This window comes from Trachurus japonicus, chromosome 5, assembly GCF_045865225.1.
Source record: "Trachurus japonicus isolate A0001 chromosome 5, Traja_1.0".
Lineage (NCBI taxonomy): Eukaryota > Metazoa > Chordata > Actinopteri > Carangiformes > Carangidae > Trachurus > Trachurus japonicus.
Genome location: NC_140911.1, coordinates 37269603 through 37290167, shown reverse-complemented (window position 1 = coordinate 37290167; position 20565 = coordinate 37269603). Strand labels below are relative to the sequence as shown.

General features: G+C 41.1%; 1 protein-coding gene across 2 annotated transcripts in view; it reads right to left on the bottom strand.

The window, feature by feature from the left end:
• LOC146988126 (plexin-A2-like) overlaps positions 1-20565 on the bottom strand; it is an 81931-nt gene that overhangs the window by 31989 nt on the left and 29377 nt on the right. For both annotated transcript variants that reach the window (XM_085777768.1, XM_085777769.1), the window contains 6 exons: positions 20239-20373; positions 8089-8189; positions 5105-5228; positions 3927-4080; positions 3342-3438; positions 839-953 (listed from right to left, as the gene is read on the bottom strand). In XM_085777768.1, coding sequence (XP_085633894.1) covers positions 839-953; positions 3342-3438; positions 3927-4080; positions 5105-5228; positions 8089-8189; positions 20239-20373 — 726 coding nt within the window. The remainder of the gene's footprint in view (positions 1-838; positions 954-3341; positions 3439-3926; positions 4081-5104; positions 5229-8088; positions 8190-20238; positions 20374-20565) is intronic.

The window sequence follows — 20565 nt, the reverse complement described above, 5'->3', positions numbered from 1 at the left end:
TCTAATCTTACATGTGTGATACAGTGTAAACATTAAAGATGAGTGCAGCTGAGCACAGGGATTAATGGGGCACACAAATCACTAATCCAAATGCTGCTACATGTACACTTTGCACCACTGTACTTAAATACATTTTGTCTATTTGTTTGTTTGTTTGCTGTGTTTTATTTAGTGATACTAGCAGTGTGACTCTATAAGGATAATCACTGTGGTCTAGACAGAAATATCATTAGAACTACTGGATGGATTACCATGAATATTTGGTACAGATATCACTGATCCAGAGGGCGAATCCTTGGCAAACCTTGGATATAGTGCCCAAGTCAGTCAGAGTTTTCACTTATCCAGTAAAATATCTCAAAATCTAGTGGATGGGTTGGCAAAAAAAAAAAAATTGTACAGACTGTACAGATACTATTTTTGCCTAGACAGTGAATCCTAATGATTTAAGTGATGCCCTTACTTTTCCTCTCTGAGGCTCTGAGATAGAAATCATTGCAAAATTCAATTTTGGACAGACGCTGGTGCTTCAGACCTGGTGATCCCATGACTTAGATTTATGACAATATTGCGAAACAAAAACATTCCTGTCAGCTTGTATTTGACAGTACCCTAGCATGCTGGTATTAGCATTTAGCAAAAAGCAACAGTGGCTACGTATACTGAACCACAAGGTCAAAGCAGACATAGTTGAGTCTTTTGCAGCATTTGCATTTTGGAGTTGAAATTGTACATTGTGTCCTCAAGTATGATTGGAAGAGATAAATGGTGCTCTTGAAAGCTACAATTTAATTAGCTAATGAAAGTGTAACTCTGCAGCGTCTCTATGTTAATGTACCTCTGAGGCGTTGACTCTGCCCTCCTGGAAAGAACAGCTGCTTGGGTCGTGGGTGCACAGGTTGCGGTATTTACACCAGTGGCAGCGAAAAGTGCTGTTTACACAGGACAGACACCTGCAAGATGAAATAAACACATTACCACATACTGTGCATTGAGCCTGTGTAATCAGTTGCATTGTATTTACACAGTATGTAATTTGTTAAAGATGAAGCATTCTTCACTTTCTACACATCGTCTGCTTCTTTGTCTCCCGGGTGAAGGGGGCTGATAAAAGATGATAGCTTTCTGCTGAATTTATCCTGCCAGTCTGTTTTATAGAAAGATCAGGTGTCAACAGTTTCTGTGCAGATTGTATGAATGACCTTGAGCAAAGGTCAACGGTGGAAGAAATATTCAAGTGTCAGTTGCACTTAAAGCACGTCTGTGTTATATAAACTATGTGGTGAATCTATCAGAGATACACTGTGCAGTGTCCATGTTAGATATGCAGCAACCTCAGCTTTTCATTTCATCAGCTTTTTATAGTCCCTCTCATATCGTTTCTGATTTTTGACTGGAACGGAAACAGTTTTGAAGTCACCCGCGCGTTTCTGGATTATAACAAACTGGGGAATGAGAGTGACAAATGAATATTTGATGGGATGAATTGTGAAACATCATTTGGCTCTGATTCAGTCGACTACTGCCAGCGGTCAGTTGTGGATTAAAGCTGGTCAACAAACAGGGGTGAAGAGATGAGAGAATGAGAGAGCTGCTGGCTGACGCACAGCTGTTGAAACAGAGCTACGTTCCTGGACTGTGCCATGTATAACAGAGGTGCATCACTGTGCAACAAAACACACCCATACATTGTCAGAGTCTGCTCTCCTGCATGTGTTTGTAACGTGGTCATGCAGTAAGTTGAAGAACCATCGGCAGAACTCTGCAGCTATGTGAGCTATACAAATGCCAATAAATGTTGTGCAGCACTATTCAATTTTGATATTAATTAGCTGCCCGGGGCTAGTATGAACATAAAATGTGAGCCTGTGTATTTGTGTGTGAGAGAGAGATTTGGGGGTGGGGGGGGGGGGGTATTAATAGAAGTGGACTGGCAGGGTGCTGCAAACACTAGATAATTAATTATGGAGGGTGATGTGATGCGGAGGTGACGGTAGTGGTGAGGGAGGTGGAGGAAGAGGTGTTGGGTTAGGAGTGTTTGGTCTGAAATATTAATCACTGGAGGTCACATGGTCAGCCTGCAGCTAATGGAGGCCGTATTGGTGTGGGGCGCTTGTGATGAGCTCCCGACTGTTTTTTATCTAATGGCTTAATATGGCTATGTTGGGGCATTCATGCCGCAGTCAAAGGACCCTGTGAATAGATGGCATTTGTATCCACTGTGCACTAATGTCCTGGGTTTGGCTACGAATACTCTGTCAGACAATGTTACCTCTGAATCTGGCTTTTATCCACTCATGGTCCAGTAAAAGAAAGTGAGGAAATATATCCTTGCTACTCTCAAATGCTACTGTTTTTACTCACGTGAAAAAAGTTCTAGTAAATTTACTAACACTAACTATTAAACATGGTGTGATTTGGCTTCTTTGGAGATATTTTAATTGTCTTACGTTGTTGTGAAAACTCATAGAGTTGCTGATGTGCAGACTTCTCGTAAAGCTGACAAATGCCGCTAATTGGCATTCATCCTAATAAGATCCACCTTTGTAGCAGTGTTTGTAATTGTTATTCAGATAGAAACAGTCTTATCACACTTTACTGTTAATGGTAAATACAGTTGACATTAGCATAATGGATCAAAGTCAAAGCAGCTTCCCTGCACAGTTAGGAAGCTTATATTGGCAGAGTAAAACAGATGAGCATTTAAATAGAGTCCTTTTTAATTTACATTATTCTATCTGCCCCCAAGGCACCACATCAAGGCTAAAAATCTAAAGAGGCTTATGTTTTATGTTTGAGAACAAACACAACTCTCTGGCAAGGCCCCTTGGGACAGAGTCAAGTAAAAAGTGGGTGTGTGAGTCTAATGGTTGCCTGTATAGTCGTCCAAAGGGACTGTTGGCCTCCAACGAAGCACACCCAGATACACTTCTAGTGAAGAGGCGAGCATGAGCACGAGCACGAGCCTCCAGGTGTTATATGTACAAAGATACTCTGCATAATATGTGTATGATGGATTATAACAGTCGGGCTGTCTTTTAGAATAACTGAGAGAAAAACTGTAGTTTAGTTGAATTGAAAGCTTTAAAAGACTAAGCCCACAAAATGTCAATTTAAGCAAAGCTGAAACAAACAAGCCATGGCAAATGCATTGTGTTGATTTAAATGAGACCTGACAGATAAATTGAACTCAGAGGTTATCTAACAGCCTGATCTTAAGTGGAGCTGTGAGCATCAGTACATCATTGCCCTAAATTAAGTTGTGATCCACCATCTATTGAACAAATCCAATGTGCAGCGGGGGCGGGGTGGGGCGGAGGGGGAGTGGCAGCTGGACTCACGTTTGATGTGTGCTGCAGTTGTAGAACTTCACCTCGGTGCTGGCGACCATTTGACCTGTCTCCTTCGAGTTTAGACGAAGTTCTACCCCTGCCCAGTCTGAAACAGCGAGAGAGAGAGAGAGTGCCATGAGTAAAAGGAGGGAGCGAGGGAAATCAAAAAAATATGTGAGAGAAGCATGATAAAAGGTGAGAGAGTGAGAGACGGGAGAGCGTGAGAAGGAAAAAGGATGAGCGCAAGAACAAAAACAATGAGCGAAAAGAGGAGGTCAAAATGAGAAAAAATGTTAATACTTTTATCACGCTCCTGTAAAGAGCCACCTGGTGTCTGCGTCTCTGCAAGGGCATATTGCTGTTGTCTCCACAAAACCTTCCGTCAGAAACTTCAATTGAGGGATTACTGCACATGCTCAGAGGAAATACTACAGCGCCTTGGTACTTATCAAACTCTCTGGATAAACTAAAAATGCAGGGTGGTCAATCTGAAAAGAAGGCTTTTTCTTTTTTTGTCTGGTGCATTGGCAGTTTAAGTCTTTCACCTGTCATTGACATTGTATAATATTTTATTTCCTGATCTGAGCTGCTCACCTTGTCCCTCTGGTATCTGAGGGACTTCCTTCCCGGCCGGGGACAGACACATAACCCTGTTCCCCTTGACGTGACCCTCCACCTGGGCCTGCTGACCAAATGAGCATGTGATTCCTGCAGAGAGGTCTGGAACATTATTCACCTCCAGGAGAAGCTAAAAGAAAAAAGAAGGAGAATGTTTAATATGCTTAACTTTAGACAACCTTCAGACTCATGCATTGGTACATGAATAGTGGTGAATAGTGTCATAGTGCTTTTACAGAAACACATTAGACATTGTACTGTGTTTTCAAGTTTGGAAATTTGATGAGTTCCACAAGAATGAATAGGCTACCACATATATCTGTCTTCAGCTAACAGTCAGTTAGCTTAGCTTAGCACACATAATGGAAATAAGAGGGAAGAGATACAGTAGCTTGGCTTTTTTCTAAAGATAACAAAGTCTGCTATCAGCACTCCAAGGCTCATGAATTTGCACATTATATCTTGTTTGTTTAATCCACACAAAAGATTAAGTGTAGCAACAACAAATAATTCCAGAAGGCTAATGCCCCTGGCTAAGAAATATATGCATATAAGCTCCCTGTAAAACCACAATATGTTGCTTTTACACTGCTTCTGTGCGGATTAAACAAATGAGATATGAAATATTAATTAGTGAGCTCCAGTGGAAGGAAGGTTTGGTTACATTTGGAGCCACCTAGGCTAGCTGTTTCCCCTTTTCCTGTCTTTGTGCTGAGATAAACATCTCTTCATTCCAGCTTTGTATTTACCATTTTGATAAATTCAAGTGTCTTTCTTAAAATGTCAATGTATTCTCTAATGCTCCTTAGCTCCCACTGTACTTGGCTCCTCCGTGCTGTTGGCTGCCATTGAAAAATAGTTCAATGAAGCTTTTTGGAAATGAAATCAACCATTTTGCAGATGTATCAGGCAGAGTAGCTCACTGCTACAACTCCTTGCTCATTTTTCTGGATGCTGTGGATGCTATATGGGACCTACCGGGAGAATCACCCCTCGCTCTCTCCCGTCACCTCTCAGAGAATTAATCTTCTCTCTCAGGCTTATGCTTACTGTATGTGTGGCTATACAAGCCTACTCACAGTGATTTCTCATAAACATCGCCATCGTGAGCAGAATGACAGCACAGTGATTGGTGGAATGATAAGCAGACTCACTGGGACACTGTGTGCTGATACAGCAATGCTATCCGGGTGAGCAATAACTTTCACGCAGCGGTCAATGTCGGTGGCAAAGCGGTAGGTTTCCTCGGCCCTCTGACACCGATCCTTCCTCGAGCACCTGCAGAGCAAATGAGACTTTTAATGAAAAAGTATAAAACAGTGCAGCAAGTTTGATGATGAAATGCATCCAAGAAACTCTCTGGCTATTAGTCACGCTATAGCTCCATGGCTTTATGATGGCAGCATCTGTCAAGTCCACCACTTTGGTTCCAGACTAAAATATGTCAACAACACCTGGATACATTGACATTTGTGGTTCTCAGAGGATGAATCCCACTAACTGTGATGGTCCCATGACTTTTTCTATAGCACTACCGGAAGAATGACATTGAAAGTTTTGTGCGGAATGCCTCAAAAAGTATCGTCTGGACTCGGAACTAAACACATTTTAAAACTAATGCTATTTTTATGTGGCCAGCTGTACTGTGTGCTTAGTGCTAATTGGCAAATGTTAGCATCTGAATGCCAAGCCAAGAGGTTAACATGATATCTGCTGAACATCAGCTTGTTAGCGTTGTCATTATTAGCATTAACTATGGAGACTACAGGGTGCTATCAGGGCTACGGACAAGGAACCTATATAGTTGTTGGGAGATCTTCAGCTTCTTGTAGAGTTGCTAACATGGCTGTAGTAGGATTCTTGTCAAATTAAACAGTAATCATCTCGTATATATAGATTAAAAAATTTCTAAAGCTGCTTTAATGTGATTCTTTTTCTTCACTGCAAGTAAAGAGAGTTTGTTTGTTTGTTTGGCTGTCATTCTCCTGCACATAGCCATCAGAGGTTTGGTTTGATCAGTCTCTCCTGAGCCTCGCAGAGCTAGAACCATCCACTAACTGGAAGGTCGACGGTTTGATCCCTGGCTCGGTCAGCGAGCTTGTCGAAATGTCATTGGGCAAAAAACTGGGCCCATAACTGCTCTCAATGCTGTGTCATCAGTTTGTGAATGTGGGTATGAATATATTTGTGTGTGCGAATGGTTGAACGAGACATACATTGTAAAGTCCTATGAGTGGTCGATGGACCAGAAAAGCACTATATAAATGGGGCCCATTTATCATCTTTTTACTTTTTTACATTTTTACTATGCTTTTCTGCAGAGCGAATTACAGTGAGTTCAACAGTAGAATAGGTTTCAACGCCTAGATCCTAACAGGCAATTAAAAGTTAGAAGTGAAAGGGTCGGCAGCATAGTGCGACCTTTACAATAATCCTGTAAGAGAGAAGTGCAAAGTAAAAGCACATTTAAGGTTATAGCTGGAGGTAGATGGGATTTTCAAAAAACTTTTAACAATTTGCTCAGTTTTAGAAGTGGGGGCTGTTTTTGAGATAGTTTTTTATGTGATTGTGCTGATACTGATTTCTTTGAAAGAGGCCGTGTAGGAGTTCTTTGCAGGCTCAGATAGGAACAGGCTGTCTGCACTTAAACATAAACTGCAATAAAAAGAGCCTCTCAGCTGTAGAGTTAAATTGTAATTGCAAACTCACACAATATTGTGGCTGTTCACCATCATCTCCTCCTTTTAAATGTGTAATGCGTGCAGCGAGTGGAGACAGTGCTTAATTCACTCTCAGATGCTGCTGAGGGGGCGGCACCTCCTGAGAGCTCAAAGAGCACCGAGGCCTCTGCTGTAATTACAACACAATATAAAGGCGGAATGGAAACGCAAGTGACAGCTGTTGCTGGCTCGGCTCCTTGAGGTGAACCGGAGCCACAGGAGTATAGATAGTCACCTTCTGACCGCTCATCAGCTGAAGTGCCTCAGAAAAAAAGGGAAAAAAAGTCGCCTTTCATCTCAGACTGTCTTTCATTGCCTTTTATTTTGCCTCTTTTATTCGCCATGTTTTGTCTGATGGAGCCATTTATTCCCCTTCAGGCTTTTTACTTGTTCGGCGACACCCCCCTTCTCACACTCTATGTCAGATAGGTGCTTTGGTGCAGTGTGCCAGTGGTGGGAAAGTAAGATCCTGAAAGCAATGTACATGTCACTCTGTGAGATTCATTCAGACGAAAGAGAAAGACCCCAATCTGGATTTAATAGACAGAAGAATAAAGTAGCCTCTTTCCGCAGTGTTGGGGCTCATGATTCACTTGAGGGAACAGCAGCCTATCTGTTTACTGATAAGTGCGAGGCATTAATTTAACTAAACAACATAACAGGACTTAGACAAAGTCAGCACTCTGGAAAGAAAGGAAAAACAACTGTTTAATGAGGTAATTTAGATTAAAACAAAACATTATTTTTTTGTCTCACTTCAATGGCCATTTGATAACTCTGAGAGCTGTAATTTAAATAATACTGATCATCATCAGGATATTGCTCACTGAAATGCAGACGTCATATGATGAGACAGGGGTAAATCCCCAGCTAAGGTCAGCTTCAAACACAGCGGCTTGTTCAGAAACACAAGGTTTTAATCTCCTGAATCCCCTTTGCTCCATATCGAGGTATTATGCAAGCTAACCCAGGGGTCAGATAATTAAGATGGAAGAGATAAGCTTGCTCCATCAGGTCCAAAATGTTCCCCGGGTATGTAGAGGTCCAGTTTGTACACCCGCTGTGCCTGCCAGGCTAATCCTTCCCTCCTCCATTAACACCACTCGTTCTGTCGCCTGAGAGACAATGAAATCTGGTTCGCAGGCAGATTGTGCTGTCCTAAATAGCGCTACTTAGGAGGGATCACACTGTCCAACAACCACCGCCTTTTTTTTTTTTTTCAGTTTGTCCTATACCAGCTGTTGATAAGGGCGAAATCAAAAGACCAGACTGCGCCTCATCTACAAAACTAGGGCCCATGTGTTTAGATTTATTTATAGCTTTCTATGAAGTGTTAAGCAAACGATCATGTTGTGGTTTTAAATCTCTGGACTGTAACTGTATGTGTCGATGGGAGATGATAAAAGGAGTAGACTCACATGTTGTACAGGACACACCAGCCACAGTGTGGGTCACCAGAGCTCAGGCACTCAGCACAGTTCACATACTGCTCACAGGCCTCCACGGGGACCTGGGCCACCTAAAGCACAGGAAGGACAGGGGGGGTTCAAATGTTCAGGAAGATACGTTAAGGAAAGACAAAGGTAAATGCTCAAAGACTTTTCATTCAGAAAGTGGAAATGGTTTTAATTTAGTTGACAATTGAAATACATTTCTTGCTTTGTTCCAAAAGGATCATTAGTTTTATCAGTCAGTACAATTACGTACATGTTGATATTTCCAAATATGACAATATTTGAAAATTTAACATGAATCATGTGAATCATATACTGTATTCTGCTACAATATTCCAAATTTGCTCTATACTTAAGGCATGCATGTAGCACAAATATCACATTCAGAATATAAATCTCAGTTGTGTTTTTTACAGCAATCGTGACACATAGCCTCTGGCCTTTTCATGATCAGCTTTGCTTTTTACATAAACCAACTAGACAGCAAGACTGGGGCAGATGTATGCCCTGAAGAAAAGCCCTCATTTCTGGATGGAAGGAGAAATACATCTCAGTGCTGACCTTTTAATCAGAGTTAATTGGAGTTCGCACAGTTGCATGTAAACATAAATATGAGTTGAATATTCATTTGTATTAAGCATAGGAGCAATATTGTCTTTTTTTAGAATAAGGGCAAAAAACAGAAAACTCCACAGAGCAACTTAAAGCTTTTTTTTTTTCCCCACAAATGGGTGAGAGAGATGATGCTTCATTCAGCTCTTTTGGCAACAGATCTCAGCCATTGTGTGTATTGTAATATAATTTTGATTCACAAAAAATTATATATCTGGACTGTCATCTTATAAATATAGCAATAAATAGACAGTTATTGCCATGTTATATACATCTGTCATATGCAGTTAAGCAAAAACATCCCAAAACAGCTTCAGAATGGATGGATTGATGGATGTTTAATTAGGGCCACGGGCAATCGCACCGGGCACTGGTCCCAACAGCTATGAAATAGCTGCAGGGACCAGTGCCCGGGCGAAGCCCGGGCACTGCTGTTATTGTGTGGATTTTTTCCTAGTTAGTGTGAATGCTGGAAGCATTCACACTATTGTTATTCGGTTCGGCCATTTTCTGCCTTTCTTTGTCATGTAACTAGTCCTTCATACTTTGTGCTATTTCAACAATTCAAATATCAAAATGTTCAGCCTTTTCGGGACAGGTGTGCTATGTCTTTTCTCTTTTCAACTATTCATACTTTTTGCAATATTCAACTATTTCTGATTTTTTTTTCCCCATAGAGAATGCATTGGAACAGTCTTGAAACTCTTCAAATCTTCTTACTTCTTTCAGCCTTTAAAGCGTCCACATACTTTCAGCTAGAGACTTCATTCAAATTCTGAGCTGTAGACAAACTTCTAATGTTTTCATCCTGTATGTACAACTTTTTCATAGCTTGTACCGTTTTTGAGATAAATCCTTTAAAAGCACATGAGGATTTCTGACAAATTTCACACTTTTCAATTGAGTGTGTATGGGGTTGGGTCAGAGTGAGTGACATCATCGTTAGAGTGAGTGAGGGATCGAAAAAACATTCAGGATTTTTTTCTGGATAAATTGCCAGCACGGCCACAAATTAAAACTCTAGACACATGATTTCCTCACGGTTTGTAGCCACACTTGTCGTGTCTCATTTAATGTGCTCAAAACAGCAGACAGACTTACAGAATTGTCTCTATGAGCCTAATTGTCCAGCTAGACCCGCTCCAGTGGCTCATCCACTTCATTATAAAAGTAGGAGCTGATTTTGTTAGAAAAGCAGAAATGCCCCCCTTTTCTACCTTGCGACCCTGAGAAAAGTTTTGCCCTACAAACATTTAATGCACATCAATGTGCTCAGGAAGGTCTCCTTGCCCCGATGGTCAGGACACACATTCTGATAAGAGATACGGTCTCTTTTTCTGGGCTGTTTTCGGAAGCTGCTCAGAGCTCAAATCTCTCTGCTCTGCTCTGCTCTGTGTGCAGTTGGTCCAGCTGTAGTGGCCACTCGTTATCAATGTCTATTAATAGAACAAGTGCAGGTGCAGCCTGGCTGCTCGTTAAGATGTTTTTAAACACAGCCCCACACACACACATGATAAACCAGACTGACAGAGGATGGTCCACGCACAAACACAGGCAACACACTCACACAGACAGACACACACAGACACTCACACACAGTCTCCCACACACACACATACACATACACAAACAGACACACAACACAACACTGTTCCACACAGTAAAATGTAAGCATGGTAGTCGCCATGGTAACTTCTGAGGGCAGGCTGCCAATCAATCAGATCATTAGGGAGAGAGGAGTTTTTGTGGCGCTTAACAGTTTTACTTTCTGCACATGTACATGCAGACAGAGAGACCGTCAGACTCACACACCCAGACACACACACACACACACACACACACAGGTTTTCAGCTCAAATTCATCAGGCTCTCAATTATTTTATACTTTTGATGTAAAAAACATCTCCAACAATTTATATTTTTCTCATGAATTTAAGTTCAGACGTTTAGTCTTTCCAACTCTTTAAAGGGATAGTTCAACATTTTGGCAAATTGGCCCATTGCCATAATCGCTATAGTCATAGCAGTAGGTTCGTTACCTTTAATTGTAGGTGTAAGCTATTTTTAGTACGGCGGAGCGCAGCAGCAGGCTGCTCAGAGCTACGCTATGGAGGCTAAGGGAATTTCTTGGTTTCCACATTAAACTCATCAAATTCAACATCCCAAAACTCCACAGCGCTTTTGTAGACAAGTTGTGACCTGCACAACCACCACGCTATGAGATAATGACGGAACGATACGAAACGGAGCCGTTTTCGAGGTAAATACAGGGTAAATACGACTGCTTGCTGAAAAACTGTCCCTGAACGCAACGCGCATCAGCGGTTTTGTATGAATTTACCTCGAAAACAGCTCCGTTTCGTATCGTTCCGTCAGTATCTCATAGCGTGGTGGTTGTGCAGGTCACAACTTGTCTACAAATGCGCTGTGGAGTTTTGGGATTTTGTATTGATGAGTTTAATGAGGGAAAACCAAGAAATTCCATTAGCCTCCATAGCGTAGCTCTGAGCAGCCAGCTGCTGCGCTCCGCCGTACTGAAAATAGCTTACACCTACAATTAAAGGTAATGAACCTACTGCTATGACTATAGCGATTATGGCAATGGCCAATTTGCCAAAATGTTGAACTATCCCTTTAATAGTAGTACAATTACAGGTGGAGCCAGGACATAGGATGCAGCTTTAACATGTGTCCTATCTATCTATCTATCTATCTATCTATCTATCTATCTATCTATCTATCTATCTATCTATCTATCTATCTATCTATCTATCTATCTATCTATCTATCTATCTATCTATCTATCTATCTATCTATCTATCTCCCTCCCTATTTTTTAACCCCTCTGTCTCCTTTTTTTTCTTTCTTTCTTTCTTTCTTTCTTTCTTTCTTTCTTTCTTTCTTTCTTTCTTTCTTTCTTTCTTTCTTTCTTTCTTTCTTTCTTCTACTCATTCATTTGTATTTTTACGTAACTTTTTATATCCTTCCCTCTCTATCCATCCATCCATCCATCCATCCATCCATCCATCTACCTCTTTCTATCTATCATCCCCCTCTCTCTTTTTCTTCTTTCTTTCTTTCTTTCTTTCTTTCTTTCTTTCTTTCTTTCTTTCTTTCTTTCTTTCTTTCTTTCTTTCTTTCACTCCATTTCTGTCTTTTTACTTCTTTGTTTGTTTGATTGTTTCTTTCTTTCTTTCCATTCCTTGTCTCTTTCCTTTGTTTTTACTCCATTTCTTTTTTTCTTTCTTTCTTTCTTACTTTCTTTCTTTCTTTCTTCTTTCTTTCTTTCTTTCTTTCTTTCTTTCTTCACTCCATTTCTGTCCCTTTTTACTTCTTTGTTTTTTTTGATTCTTTTCTTTCTTTCTTTCTTTCTACTCCTTTTCTCTTCCTTTGTTTTTACTCCATTTCTTTCTTTCTTTCTATTCTTTCTTTCTTTCTTTTTTCTTTTTTCTTTCTTTTTCTTGTCTTCTTTCTTTCTTTCTTTCTTTCACTCCATTTCTGTCTTTATACTTCTTTGTTTGTTTGATCTTTCTTTCTTTCTTTCTTTCAACAATTTCTTCAGCTCATTCAGCATTGCTTCCAGCATTCACACCATTTCCATTCTTGGAAATGTTTTTTTCTAGTTATTATTATTTTTCCACTTCCGGCAGATTTCGATGCGCTACTAGTCCTGCAACTCGAAGAGTTGCAGGACATATTATATATCAAAAACGTGCGTCCTGATCGGGATCGCTGTGCTATTACTTTTCTCAACAGTTTACGAATTTTTCGCGACGTAGTCGCGAAAAACTGCCCAAAAATTTTGCATGTAAGTCAATGGACGGGCGAAAAAAAAAAAGACCGAAAAAGACCAATCATTGGAGTTTTAACAAAAGTCTACTGCTCAGGCATACTTTCACCTAGAGACTCCATTTAAAACTTTAAACAGTAGACACAAGTCTTGTGTATTGTCGTATTACTCCACGTTTTGATAGGTCATATAGTTTTTTGATCAATCCCTGATCAATGGACCATGATCATTTTTGGAGAAATTATGAGTTTATAATGGGTGTGTATTGCATGGAATGTTCGTGTCAGAGTGCGTGACATCATCGGTTAGAGTGGAGAGAGTGAAGAAACATTCTGTATTTTTTCTGGATAAATTGCCACCACGGCCACAATTTACACTCTACAGACATAATTTTTTCAGAATTTGTAAGACAAACTTGTTATCTCTCATGTCATGTGCTCAAAATATCAGAGAGACTTACAGAACTTACAGAATCAGCTCTGAGTGCGGCCACGTCTGTCCCTGCTCTGCTCCTCATTGAGTCCAATACAAATATTTTCTGAGAGGAGCAGAACGGCTGATGTTTTAAAACTGCCAGCGTCGCCAAAATATTTACTGTAGAAAACACACAAATCGTACCGAAATTTTCAGTAAGTCCTTAGAGCAACATTGATCTGTGTTTTTGTTCTGATAGGAGTTACCGTTTTGTCATGCTAAGCCTAATTGTGAGCCGGTTTAGAGGCAGAAAATGGCTGTTTTTTTCTCCACGTTTCTGTCTGTCTCAGCCTGCGGGGACCCCTATCGCCGTGGTAACCTCTTTGATCCTCAGGCCAGAGCTCGTTAACTTCATAAACAATTCCACCTGGCGCTCGTTTAAATGTTTATAAACACAGACACAGCTAATCAGACTGGACACAGGATGCAGCTACTAACTAACTATGTGACAAGTCAGTCACACACACACACACAGACTCTAGAGCCAGCTTCATGTGATTACAGTCACACACACACACACACACACACACACACACACACACACACACACACACACACACACACACACACACACAGGTAACCTAATGTGGTTACAGCTCCTCCATATCAGTGCTTATAGAAAGATGATCATGTGTCTGTCTGATCAGCTCTGTCTTGACCTTAAGATCGTGGGTTTGATTCCCATGTTGACAGAGATGGCACAACCCGCAGTAGCTCCCGTGGCCCATTCAAAATTTCCCGAGAGGAAATTTTCTAGTTGACACTGCTGTGCAGAGGACTTTCGCTCTACTTTACAGATTTGTATATAAACATCATTAGTTTCCAACTCCTTTGTTGCGACAAAAGTTTAAAATGGCTGCCGTGGAGCGAAAATAAGGTCAACGAAGGCGTGTAACCAAAACAGTCTGATTAAATAATAAGCAATTCTGATGAGGAGAGACCAAAGCCCATTTCATCATGTTGTCTATTTTGCAATATATGGAAGCCTCATCACAGTACACAGTGTAGAGCACCCCTGAGGAAAACAACTGCTTTTTTTTTCTACTTCTTGCTGCTGACACACATATTTGTGACTTGCAGCATTGTGGTTCTGCCCACATGAAGAATTATCAAATTTTCCTCAGATGGCAGAAAGTACACTAGAGCCATTTAAAAAGCTTTTTTTTTTGCAGCAACACACTAATTTAACTTTTCTTTCGGACATTTGATCAAAGATTGAGTATTACTAAAGCCTTTGTGGACTCCTGCAGTATAGTAATTACCACACACAGGGATTCACAAGCCAAAAGAATATAGTCAAACTGACAGACAGACAACCATGCACACTCTCCTGCTGCCGCCACTTCCATGTGTGAGCGTCTGGCAAAGCATAAGCTCTCCATTAGCTGCTTGAGAGTTGCTGCTGTCGTACTGCCAGCACCACCCTGCATACAAAACCAGGTTAGAGGCGCAGCCTGAGCCTGGCTATTTTATACTTTATTATTCTAGGTTTGGACGTATGATGCAAGCAATTTCCTGATGTAAGCAATCACAAATGAAGAGTGGATTATGGATTAGAGTGTCTCCGGTGCTCTTGATAGCATAAGTGGGTGCTCTCTCAGGTGTTGGCAAAATGGATTATCTGCTGCTCCCCACGAAATAACTTTCTCTCTTTTTCCAGCAGTTCAGAACCCATTTGGTGCTTTCCATTAGCAAAATGATTTCGTAGCACAGGAAAAGTGGGGGGCGGGGGTGTTAAGTCCATATCTGACTCAGTAGGAATAATCCATGAATTGTTGTGGTCTGGAGCTGGTCTGAACTAACAAAGTTGGCCCGTGGCCGTTAGGCAGCGTGACCTTTACAAGGGGAGAGCTATGGATCTTCTGCTTTCTGCTGCTTGGCTAAGAATCAAATGTGAAACTCTCGCCGCACATCACAGTTGAATTGTTTAGTGGAACTGACCTGAGGGGGAGCACACTGTTGAATCCAAATAAGATCAAAAAGACGTGCGCTAAGTTTATATGTCTACTGGATAATAAAATTTGATAGTAGCTCAGCATACAGGTAAGCCGATCAAGCACTTTTTCTATCAATTACATTGAATGGTGTTTTTTAAACTGTTATTTTGCATTTTAAATTAACTGCATACAATTATAATACAGGACGTACATTGCATATGAAGATAGACTACAGTAGGTACAACAATGTAACAGTGATCTCTGGCTGCAATCACACTACCATTTATCTGAGATGTGTGTTAATTAGCACAATGCCAACGGGTCGTTACAGTTCCTGTTATTTTGTTGATGGGCACTGATAAAATCCGAATAAAATCAGATCCCCTTTAATAGTCATAACAAAAAGAGATTTGACTGTGAGTCAAAAGGAACTCGATCAAGGTCATTGTGACAGGAAACGCAGATGACTAACAATGGAGCACAACCTCACTGAAGCACATGAAAATGAAAAAACTTGAAAAGCACATACAGTGAATTGAAATGAAAGGCCAGCTGTGAAATGTGTGTTGCTTTTCTCACAAGTCTAGGCCACCGCAGGTTAAATGTCATCAGTACAGCAGCAGCACAAGGAAAATCAAAAGGGCTCGAGTGCAGATTTGACTGTGGTTTAGACGGTGGAGCAGAGATTACAGTAAAAAAGCTGTAAAACTGACATTAGAATATAGCGTTGGTGGATTTTATTAACAAGGGAAAAGCCAACAGTTCAGGATGACATAAGCACCTCTGCTGCTGCTCTAATAAATTCTCTTTAATTTCCTTTGTATGCTGACAAATCAGTACCCAGGGATTCAGCCTGTAATGGCAGGTGCTGTTGTAGATGCTCATCTATTCTGGATATGAAAAATATGGAAAGTAACAAGAACACATTCAACTTTTTCAGAAAAACAGATGAAAGAAATGAATTTGGGAGACAGAACAGCAGCCGGTCCTGAGGTGATGTTGAGACTTTTTCTCTGTATTGAGTTATAGTATATACACTATGCCAAACCCAATACAACATCAACAGAGGTGATATTTACATGTAAACTAAGCATTGCTCAATTGTGCGAAAATTCACATTTTGTGATGATAATGATGGTACATAATGAAAATCTTTACATTTAAAAAAAAAAAAGGCACTTTTACATGTTAGTAATGGCCATGTTCCACACGACAAAACATATCGGCCAGCTGTGTCTTCCTCCTATTGTTGTTGGACCACTGGATTAAACCTTCATACTCAGTTCATGTTCAGCACATTGTAGATGCCTCATGAATCATTCATGACCAGATGCTGTACGTAGTAATTTTCTCATCAAGCCTTTGTTTGCCTTGTCTTCTCTGAGATAATTTCTTCAGAATAAAACTGATCATTTAAAGCAAACAAAGAGAAATCAGTGGAATTTCTGCGCTGCTGAGAGGCGAAAATCTCAGACTGGCACGTTTTTGAGTGTTTTTCTGATTTGTATCAGGCGCCACGTGGTTGCATCATGGCAGGGCTAGATGATGATGATGATGATAATCAGGTCCACTTTTCCAGCTTTAGGAATTACAAAATCTTTATCTTTTCACAACATCTGGGATGGCCCTAACGCTAATGCTCGACCTTATCGTCTCACCAGTTGGCTATCACTTTAACACTTTCATCCGGATTTACTTGAACTTCACGAATGCTGTCAAATGGGCATACAGGCTTTTAGACTCCTGCAATGCTGTCATCCTATATACTCAGCCTGGCTCTGGAAAAGCCATCACATGACTCAAGCACATGGTGGCTGGATGTATCATATACCCAGGATTTTATTCTCATAAGGACATGAGGATTTAATACCAGACTGTTACGTCACCCATCTTTGTTTTGATGTGAAACATTTATTTAATGAATTTAACATTTTAATAACTACTCATTAAAGACTGAAAACTAAACCCTAAATGTCTGATAGCTGCCATCTTTATTGACCAAACACTGCTGCTTCATCTCAGTAATGAAACCACATTGTGTAGACTATTATTCTGCTATGACTTGAAGTTGCGAAAAAATAAAAAATAAAAGGAATAAATAGAAGAAAACTGGTAGCTATGTGATTTTTTAAACAGTCTCCCCTAGAATACAAGTAGCACCACTAAGTGCATAACATACAATTACAGTCAACATTTCTGACACTTTCCTACGGTGCACGTGTTGAAACCCGGTCTCCTAGGAACTATGTTCATACACTTCTAAACTGCCAATAATATTGTGGTGGCAACGAAACCACATAGTGTATTTTTGTTTGTTGTTTGGATGAATGAAGCAATTCATATAGTCACCAGAGTAAGTAGCCATAAAAAACGCCTGACTGTCATGATCTCACACACCCACAGTCTCATGTAATTCAATTTAGGAAAACACATTTAACTGACATGTTCAGTTCAGTTGCTGTTGTATATAATAATGTACTATAGGTGACAGCAGCAATTTCAAATGAGGCGTATATTGTGAGGTACTTTTGCACTTGCTGAGATTTGTAGTGAAATACTGGAGGCTAGCTCAGCTAAGAAATATGATTTTTTTAAATATTAAATCAACTAACAAATCAGATTTCAAATAGTTCTGAGGTGAACCTTTAGTATTATTTCCAGATTAATCAATAACCTGCCAAATACAACAAGCTGAGTCTGCTGGAACACCCGACCCACACTGCTCTGTTTGAGAGCTTGTAAAACTAGAAGTTGAAATAGTTGGAGAAATGTGCTGACAAATGACTTTCATGTCCATTTTCCTTCCACATTTCATACTGTACATTACTTGATATTTGGCATAAAATGGGCTCAATATTACTTTGTAAACTTATTAGGTCTTAAAACTAGACACGGGGTCGTCTACAAGGCCATATGGTGGAGAAAAGAGGACTAGGAATTGATTGACTATTGTACTTCAGTGGCTTAAGTGATTAATTATATTGTGTTGGTCAAACGATACAGAGTAAATCTGGGGCTTCAGGCCCCCCAGGCTTTGCTCTCTTTGCCCACTTAGTACTGAATCATGATGGGTGGTGCTGTTGAATGGGCAGCTTCAGCTCATTTGATGGAGCCGTGGGGGTGGATCACACAAAGAAAAGAAGGTTACTGCTGTACAGTAAACTGGCATACAGGTGAGGGAGGTGAGATGCAGGCAGACAGACCTGGGTAGAAATGATTTTTACATTTTATAGAGTGGCACTTTGAGAGATTACCGTGGAAAACCCCTGCAGCAGTTTCCCCCTCCTTCTCTAAGGTTTAAAGCCTTAGCCATCATTTCACAGACAGACAAGTGACATTCAGTGAGGTTACTGTGTGTTTGGTTACTGAGCATTGCTATTCTTAGAAATGATCAAACTAAAGGCACACAGTGAGAAAAAAAAGATTAACTGCTGTGAAGACTTCTTTTTTCATATCAATAATGGCTCCCAAATGATGTTTTGTTGGACACGGATACGCACACACACAAAAAAAGGCATGTATCCTCATGCATACACACTGATTCCCCCTTCTCTCTCCTCACTCTTCATCATCATGCTAACCCTGCATGTTTCACTCGGCAGGAGACAGAGAGGCTCATTGTTATTCCACAAGGGTCGGCTGATCTCAGCCAAATCTGTCTGTGCCTAGCTCCTCATTCCACATCATTCCTGTATTGTTTGGCTCCCAGGAATCTGAAAATCTCTCATCTCTGGGATCTACTGGAAATGTGGGAAATCTGCGAGCGTAGCCCTCTCCCCGGGGGATCCCTCACCCGAGCTGCAGGGAAGTCTGAGGGGAAAGCTGAGCAAAGATGGAGAGGGAGACAGAAAGAGGAAGGCTTTACTCTGCTCCGGGCTCCTCGGGGCTACAAAGCCAGAACTGTTCTAATATTGAGAGAAAATGCCCCGGCCAGGCTGGGTTTGGTTTTTTGCTCGGTTATTATGTGTCACCGGAGGCGGCGTGAAGAGAGTAGCTGGCTATCTCCTTGAAGGAAGCATGTGTCTCTCCTTGAACGACCAGAGCTCATCAATAAGTGATGCCCTGTCTCTTCCAGTCTATCACACAGAAGGAAGCGCTGCCTTGATTTGTTTTATAAGACAGTACCCAACACAATAGCGTCTCTATTCTTCCTCTCTTCCTCAGATGACGTCCCTTGTTCTCTCAAACTTGGTGCATTTATAGGTTTTTCTCTTCAATCTCCCAGAAAGGAGTTCTGGAGACACTGTGAAGTAAATGACACCGCTGCAATTGTTCTACTGCCCTTTGCCTCTCTGTCCTGTGACTCTGGCTCAACACATTCCAGCAGTCAGAAGACAACTGAGAGCAGTGATAGGGGTTTTTTTTTCTTCTTCTTTTGGCCACACTGAAACCTAATCCCATTTCACAGTGCCATGCAGCTGCGCCAAAATAATCACTTGATGGGAGTTGAAAGTGATTACCACTGTTCACTCTTATCTCCAATGAGTGCAGAGAATATCGTCCAACAACAACAACAACTGCTCTCCTCTGTGATGCTGGGCCAAGAGAGGAGCAGATGAGGAGGAAGGGGGGGGGGGGTACAGCCACACAGGGGAGGGGGGTGGGGGTGGGGGGTTCTATGGGATGTGTGTGTCGCGTACAAAAGATGCACGCACTGTAAGTCGATTCGCATGGGTAAGTAATTAGAACAGTGGTCCATCCCTTTTACGCGCAGCCTGCATATTTAACAATCCCCACTGTAGACAGTCAGTTTGTGAACGTTAGCGAGTTGCCACATTTGAAGATAAGTCATAATCATGTGGTAGGATTCCAAATAAATAGCATTAGTTTAGCCTTCATGATAACTTAATGTTTTTGATTTAAATCGATTTTGCTGCTAATTCCCGATCTTCACATAATTCACAGTAATGTTCTTTTCTGTGCTGGTCTAAGCCAATCATTTCTTTTTGCACCATCCTAATAAATTTGATCCAAACTCATCCTTATTAACAACAAGAGCCACTTATTATTTTTTAACCTCAACGCTAATGTACTGTGTGTTTTTTATTAGTATCTTTTGACCTGATGGCAAAAATATTCCTCAGTGTGCCTTTTCATGTCCGGTTAAAACTTTTAACTCAAACTAGATGCCACATGTACAGTATCTCACTCAAGGACATGTCAGCATGGCGAACACTGACTGTCACAGGGGCTTGAACCCGCGGGCCTCCAGCTGAAGGACGGCCTCGCTGCTCGCTACATCACCCCCACTGCTTAGCGTTCTCTCCTGACAGCAGCAGCGGAATGAGGGCGTTTCCTCACCTGATTGTCAGACATGACATAGAGAGAGTTCCTGTCCAGGGAGAAGGCCATGTCCCGGAGGATGCTGCTGCTGTCCTTCATCACAGTCACTGTCTCGTACAGCACTCCTCCCTCCAGAGGGCCGTCCACCCTGATCTGCAGAGACACAGACAAATACAGAGACCAGAGATGGTGAATGTCGCGCTGTGGGTCAAAGTGACTGAACGGTTTCTGTGCCCATGTCGGGATATCTGTCCCCTGCTACTAGAGCACCTCGTGCGTCCTTTTGCATCAGCTCCATGAGCAATGGTTTTCCAAATGTGAACAAAATCATTATACTCAGTTGAT